At 36.7% G+C, this 6,974-nt stretch overlaps 1 protein-coding gene across 1 annotated transcript; it reads left to right on the forward strand.

The window, feature by feature from the left end:
* Positions 1-445: 445 nt before the first annotated feature.
* On the forward strand, positions 446-5,640 carry dusp12 (dual specificity phosphatase 12). The gene is made up of 7 exons (XM_060887972.1): positions 446-514; positions 819-1,149; positions 2,452-2,565; positions 2,654-2,772; positions 3,265-3,352; positions 3,746-3,926; positions 4,594-5,640. Exons 2-7 carry the CDS (start codon positions 854-856, stop codon positions 4,741-4,743), a joined length of 948 nt encoding a protein of 315 aa, XP_060743955.1. The 5' UTR covers positions 446-514; positions 819-853; the 3' UTR covers positions 4,744-5,640.
* The last annotated feature ends 1,334 nt before the right edge of the window (positions 5,641-6,974 follow it).

The raw sequence follows: 6,974 nt of genomic DNA on the forward strand, positions 1-6,974 counted from the left end.
TAAATGCAAATCCTACAGATGTCTGCAGAGGGAAAGGATTTTTAGAAACGTTACATCATGCCATCAGAAGGTCATCTGAACTATTACACTCAAGTAGCAGCACGATTACTTCTAAAATGTCTCATATTATACAATTCAAGGAACCGGTAGCTAATTCATATTAGATCCAACTTCTAGGAAGTGAGCGTTTAGTGTGTATTGAGTGTATTGCTAGCTCTAACATTTTGAGTAACAATGTTACCAATAAAGGGGAAATATGATATGTACCTCAGTCAAAGTCACAGCAATAGGGCTAACCATGAAAAAGACCAAAAGGCCACCTAAATGCCAATTTAACACTTTTATTACACTCTATATTATTGCTTTATATGTACTCTTTTTCCCTTTGTGCTTGATGCCCTCTAGTGATTTAACTTTGTTAATGCATTGATTCCGGAACTAAAGTGTCCGGAACTGAAGGTTTTTCTCTTAAGTTTCTCATCGAATCTGTTTTTGTAAAGGACCGCATTAACAGGTAACGCATTGCTACTCTTAAGACTGTTATACGTTTGTTTTACCGACTTGAAATAACGTGTAAATTGTACTACAGTGTAAAACAATTAAAATACTTAATATAAGTATCTAGTTGGTAATTGCTTATTTGTTTATTTAAAAAGAAATCCCTAGGAAATCGTAGATATTTGTACACAAGCTATAGCTAAGTGCTAATGATCACATCTCATTTGTTTACAAACTGCAGTAAGGAGCATTTTACTTTTGTACGTTTAAAGCCTCATTAGAGTGTAATAAAAACCTTTTTTGTTTCTGTCTTAATCCAGGCTGTTTGTTTAGGAATGAGCTCCTTAATAACACCATGATCTCAGTTGAAGGTGGTCTGTATATTGGCTCTGTGTCAGATCTTAAGGATTCTGAAGCTCTGAAGCTCTCTGGTATCACTCACATCCTCAGTGTGGATTCTGAACAACCAGAGCTTTCAGGTTTTAACATCAAATTTGTCCATGCGCTGGACGATTCCTCCACAGATCTCCTAAGCAAGCTAGACAGCTGCATCCTATTTATCAGTGATGCTCTGAATGCATCTGCTTCTTCCTCTTCCTCCTTTTCATCATCAGCTCCATCATCATCAACATCATCTGTTCTTGTTCACTGGTAGGCCTCAGTTTCAATTTTATTTTAATACATTTAAATTTTTAATTTTATCTAAATGTATTTAAAAGTAGGCTCGTAGGCCTGCACAGATATGAGCAGTAAATGAATATTACTTGTATTATATTTACCTCTTGACCTTCCTAACATCCTTCCTTTCCTGCCTAATTAGATTGCAGATTATTTCCTTTAATAATTTAATCATGATCGTTACAATTAAATTCATGTTTTGGGTCCATATCAGCATGTACTGCTTTATACTAGGAGCATAATGCAATGTTACTGTGTGTGTCTGTAATGTGTTCTTAATATTTGCACATGCATTTAAATTTTAACATGTAGTAGGTTTCATATAGACACCAGGAGGTGTTTTTATTAAACAGCGATGTGCATATGGGCCTTTAAAAAAATTATAAAGAAAAATATCTCACTTTCTATGAGCCTCCTGTTCGTGTGTGTATTTAAATGTTAATAAATCAACTGAAATTTTGCTCCTCACACAGTATTATCAAACTGTTTTCGATAACAAGCCGATGTCGATTTGAAATTCGATGGAAATGAGATCAGATTTGATTGCGTGTGACTTTTAAAGCACAAGATCATCCTGCTGGATATTGAAGAGATGCAGCTCACTTACTGAGAGCTTTCAGCTGTCCTGAGCATCTGGAATCATCTAAGAGCTCACATATCAGAATTAAATAGCAAATTATTTATTATTATTATTTAAGCTTTACTTGGATGGTGAACAGCCACACTAAATACGTCATAGTGTTTAATACTGTGGACAGAACCATTGGAGACTATCACACCTTCTTTGAACTGCAAATGCGTCACTCGACTTTGTGCTCAGGTCTTTATCAGCGAATGTTTGAAGACTGGCAGGAAGGAGTTAGTGTTAAGTCTGTAATGAACTCAGAAATGACTCTAACCTATTAGTTCCTCAGGATCTGTTGTAGAAAGGACAGTATTTATATTTACATTATTTACTGTCCAGTTTCACACAAATGAGGATGAAGTTCCCTTCTGAGCCTCAAGGTTCCTTCTTTATATCATCTGAGGGAGTTTTTCCTTCTCACCACCATCACCACAGCCTTGCTCATTAGGGATATATAGTATACAGTAATATATAGTAATTCATTTTAAACTTACAATTTTAATCCTGTTTCTATGCTTCTGTAAAGCTGCTTTGAGACAATGTATATTGTTATAATGCTATACAAATAAATTGAATTGAAATTGAATTAATAGAAACCATAAAATTGTTAACTATGCTTTTGTCTCTTGGTCCCGTCTTCCATCTTCCAGTCATGCAGGTCAGAGTCGGAGTGCTGCCATTATCACTGCTTATTTAATGAAGACACACAAGCTGAGCACTCAGGAGGCATATACTAAACTCCAGAACACCAAACCAGATGTCAAGTAAGAGTGTACAAGCTGATATGTGCACACTTACACATAAACCTGTGCTTGGGTAACATTTTCAACAGCTGACTTCTTGTCTTGACAGGATAAATGAAGGATTTCTTGATCAGTTGATGCTGTATGAAGCTATGAATTGTGAACTGGACACCAGCAGTGTGTTTTACAAGCAGTTCCGATTAAAGAAAATTACTGAGAAATATCCAGGTACTTTTAACATCAACTTCAAACCAGATGTTTTCTTTCCTGTTGTTCCTTCTGTTGTCATTTCACATTTTATATAGCTTATTTTTATAGAGCTTATTTACAAGGGTACAAGAGTTGGGGGGAAAAAAACATTGTACCGCAATAAATACATTTATTCCAGATGTGTGGAAGAGATCTGAAGCTGTGTTTGATTGTGCTGTTGTCACTGTTTCTGATGGTGTTTGTACTTCAGAAATGTGATTTTCACACTGTAAGGCAGCTTGAAGTCTGTCACAGTCTAGTAAAATAATGATCACAGACCTCCAAGTGTATATTGACACTGGATTTTTATTCATTAAATTAGTTTCATTTATTTCAATAATGTGTCATTGTTTTTAAGGTTCTGATTATTGCAGTGGTCTTGTTATAGCACTAAAGGTTATGGTATATATCTGTCTCTGTAGTTTACTTTATTCCTAATCATACAGTTTTACAATTTTATCTTAAAAATAGAGCTTAAAAATGTTCCCCGAGACATCTTTGCAGCCGACCCTGCACAAAGCCACAGCACTGAGGCCGTCTACAGATGCAGAAAGTGCAGGTGAAATCTGCATCGTAATCACATTTCCCTTCTGTCTCCCTCTCTCTGTCTCCCTCTCTCTGTCCCTCTCTCTGTCCCTCTCTCTGTTCCTCTCTCTGTCCCTCTCTCCGTCTCCCTCTTCGTCTCCCTCTCCGTCTCCCTTTCCGTCTCCCTTTCCGTCTCCCTTTCTGTCTCCCTCTCCGTCTCCCTCTCCGTCTCCCTCTCCATCTCCCTTTCCGTCTCCCTCTCTCCGTCTCCCTCTCTCCGTCTCTCCGTCTCCCTCTCCCCGTCTCCCTCTCTTTGTCTCCCTCTCTTTGTCTCCATCTCTCCATCTCCATCTGCCTCTGCCTCTTCCTCTCCATCTCCATCTGCACAGCTTCCACCTAAAGTGTTTGTCTGCCTTTTCTTTTCCAGACGCACACTGTTCCGACACTCCAGCATCCTTAGTCACTGTGTAGGCAGCGGCCAGACTGCTTTCTCCCATAAGAGGCAGAGCAGAGGACCACCAGCTGGAGATCAGAGCCAGTGTACGTCGTATTTCATCGAGCCAGTGCAATGGATGGAGGAGGCACTGCTCGGGGTCATGGATGGACAGGTACAACACTGCTTACACTCTCCCTCAATTATTATTCTTATATTATTGTTATTAAGAAAAACACTGCATCAGAATTCTGACAATCATGTCATGGCAAATATCACACACTGTCAAGAGATAAGAGTATGTCAGGTTTATATCATGCTGGTTTAGTCATAATTTTAATTATGTTTATTAAGTCTAAATTAGCTTAAGAAAATATAGCAAATTAAATAAATCACGGAAATGTGTATAACCTACTTAAAAAAAGATTGATTATACATTAGGTAAACAAATAAGGATTAAGCCAATAAATCAGCTAATTAATAGAATAAAAAAATGGCAACCTTTTTACATTTCACATTCAATTTTTTATATTATTTTACATAATATAAAAATAGATTTTTTCATATTACTTTTTATTGTGACTATGATGCTGATGAATACTAATTCTTTCTCATTATTATTATTTTATTATTATTATTATTATTGTCATTTTTGTTGTCTTCGCTATCACTTCTCTTGAACACGTTTCATCAGAAGGCTGACATAACCATGTCATAATAGTGTCATTACAGATGTAATGAGCTGTCATGGCAGTTTATTTCCCACTGTATAGCAGCCTTATGGCTTTATACTAGCTAACACTTGTTGAGTAGTAAAGCATATGATGGATGTTGTCTTTCAGCTCTTGTGTCCTAAGTGTAGCTCTAAGCTCGGCTCGTTTAACTGGTACGGAGAGCAGTGTTCGTGCGGCCGCTGGGTGACTCCTGCCTTCCAAATGCACAAGAACAGAGTGGATGAAATCAAACACATCGACATCGCAGCACTTAAATAACACCAGTAAACGCTTTATTCCCCAAATAAAGACCTATATTGTTTAATCGTTTTGTATTGGCTTCAGGCTTTTTACCTAAACCATGCTAGACATTTAAACACAGGTTACAGGTTTATACAGGTCAGTATTTACTTTCACACTTCATCCAGTAGATGGCGCCACATTTATAAAGTCTTCGATAAGTTTCCCCCACGATATCAAACCTAAAATCCAGTGGGAGGAGTCACCTGATCCAGCTCCTCCCATATGGGTGGAGTCAAACCACAACGCTAGTGAGGTTTTGATATAAGGTCCATAAATTCATTTGATTTAATTCTGAAGTAATCGTGCAGATAATGCTTATCTCTGTACTGATGTAAATTAAAATGAGGGAAGGAAAGACATTTAAATAAATGGAAAATACACAGTTTAATGTTTTTACACAGATTTAATGTTTTAATTACTCAGACATTGAAGCTAATACAGCTAACAAGATAATACTGCGCTTATAGCTTCCAGTTTAGTATTACATAAAATATAGCTGTAAATCATGACAAATTCACCTCAGACTAAGTCTAAGTATTGTATATCAAACAGAAGTGTTTGTGAGTTCTAACACTAAACACGCTGAGTTTGGTTAAATAAACGGACTAAATTGATACAGCAGAGATAAAAACAGTTGTGGCAGCCATGTTGACTTCTTTCAGCCCTTTTGTCACTCAGACTTACAATCATTTAAGATATGATGTGTTTCATATAATAACATAATCACATAATTCCATTTAGTTTTGTATATGAAATGTTAACTGATCCTGCTGAACTGTACAGTTGTGTAAATGATTCCACTGCTCCAAATGATTGATTCACTGATCCTGTTTATATAGGGTTAGGGTTAGAGGGGGGGACTGCATACAGTTCATTTTCCTAGTTGAAATGTATTATTAATATGATTGATCATGTAATAAAAACTTTCATGAAGATGAACTACTACCAGACATATGGATGTGAAAACCTTGTTTTTTTCTGATTCTGTGTCAGTTTGTTGTGTTTCGCTGCAGTAGAATCTGATTTCGGATCATTGTCTCCTCTATGTTGAGCGTGGGTGCAGTTATTGACTGAGTTGAGGTGTTTAAGTATCTCTCCTCAGCCTCTGTAGACCTACTGAGTGGTGAGAATGTGTTTGTGTGTAGAATTACAGTGTAGAGTTCTGTCTTTTAGTTCAGGTGAGTCTAAATGACTAATCCAAAGCAGATGCTATGGCTTAAATCCAGGTTCTGGCTAAATAACACTTAAATAGTGCTGTAGGTGTTTTTTTGGTCCCCTTTATAGCTTGGTTTCATGTCACAAATCATTAACAATGATGTGTGAAGATACTGTAGAAGTGTCTGTAGACCTATTTATGAGTATAGAAGTATATAAAGACTTTCATGCTAAACGTTATCCATTAATTCATGTAAAGAGATTGCAGAGAATATTGAGAAGGTTGAACCTTTTCATTCCTTAAGAATTTATTGTATGCCTTATTGGCCCAGTATCTGTCTGTCTGTCTGTCTGTCACAGAAATGAAAAAGTGTTTGGCTTATTCTGAAAACTTGTGATGTTTATTCATTTCCTCACAGTGATAATACTGATGACAGACATTCACTGGCCCTTAAAACCTAAAATTATATTTAAAAAATAAAGAGTCCTACATATACCGTGTATTTCTGTGGCTCTTTAGGATAGATGTCAGCCTTTCCTAATCTAAAGTAAAAGTGGGAACTGGCAGGTTCATATAAAGAGCATTAGTGTTTATAGTGAATCGGTTTGGCTTTGAGGTTGACTGCTTCATCCTGCTACTGTGCTGTTAAATATTGTGATACAACGTGAAATAAGTGAAACAAAACTTTGTTAAATTTGTATAAATGGCTTCTACTCACTTAATATTGTGATTTCTTTAATAATATCTGCTATACATTTGCATTTATTTCTTTAGCTGTCTTCACTTAAACCTTTAAACTTCCTTTCATGTGTTATATGCCACGAGGGAGCCTTTGGGAGTCTGTGTCTACTTACAGCATGCAGTTCTCAGATCCTGTAAGCTTTATGAGGGTCAAATCCCCAATGTAATGACCTAACCTTCACCTGGAAGTCATTGAGGACTACTGTGTAACTGATGGACTTATTTATTGGTCAAATGACTGATAAACATTGACAAGTGTCCTGACAGGCAACAGACAGTGAAACTATTCGTTCTTGTATGTATGCTGAAA

The sequence above is a fragment of the Tachysurus vachellii genome, chromosome 15 (genome assembly GCF_030014155.1).
Source record: "Tachysurus vachellii isolate PV-2020 chromosome 15, HZAU_Pvac_v1, whole genome shotgun sequence".
Taxonomy (NCBI): domain Eukaryota; kingdom Metazoa; phylum Chordata; class Actinopteri; order Siluriformes; family Bagridae; genus Tachysurus; species Tachysurus vachellii.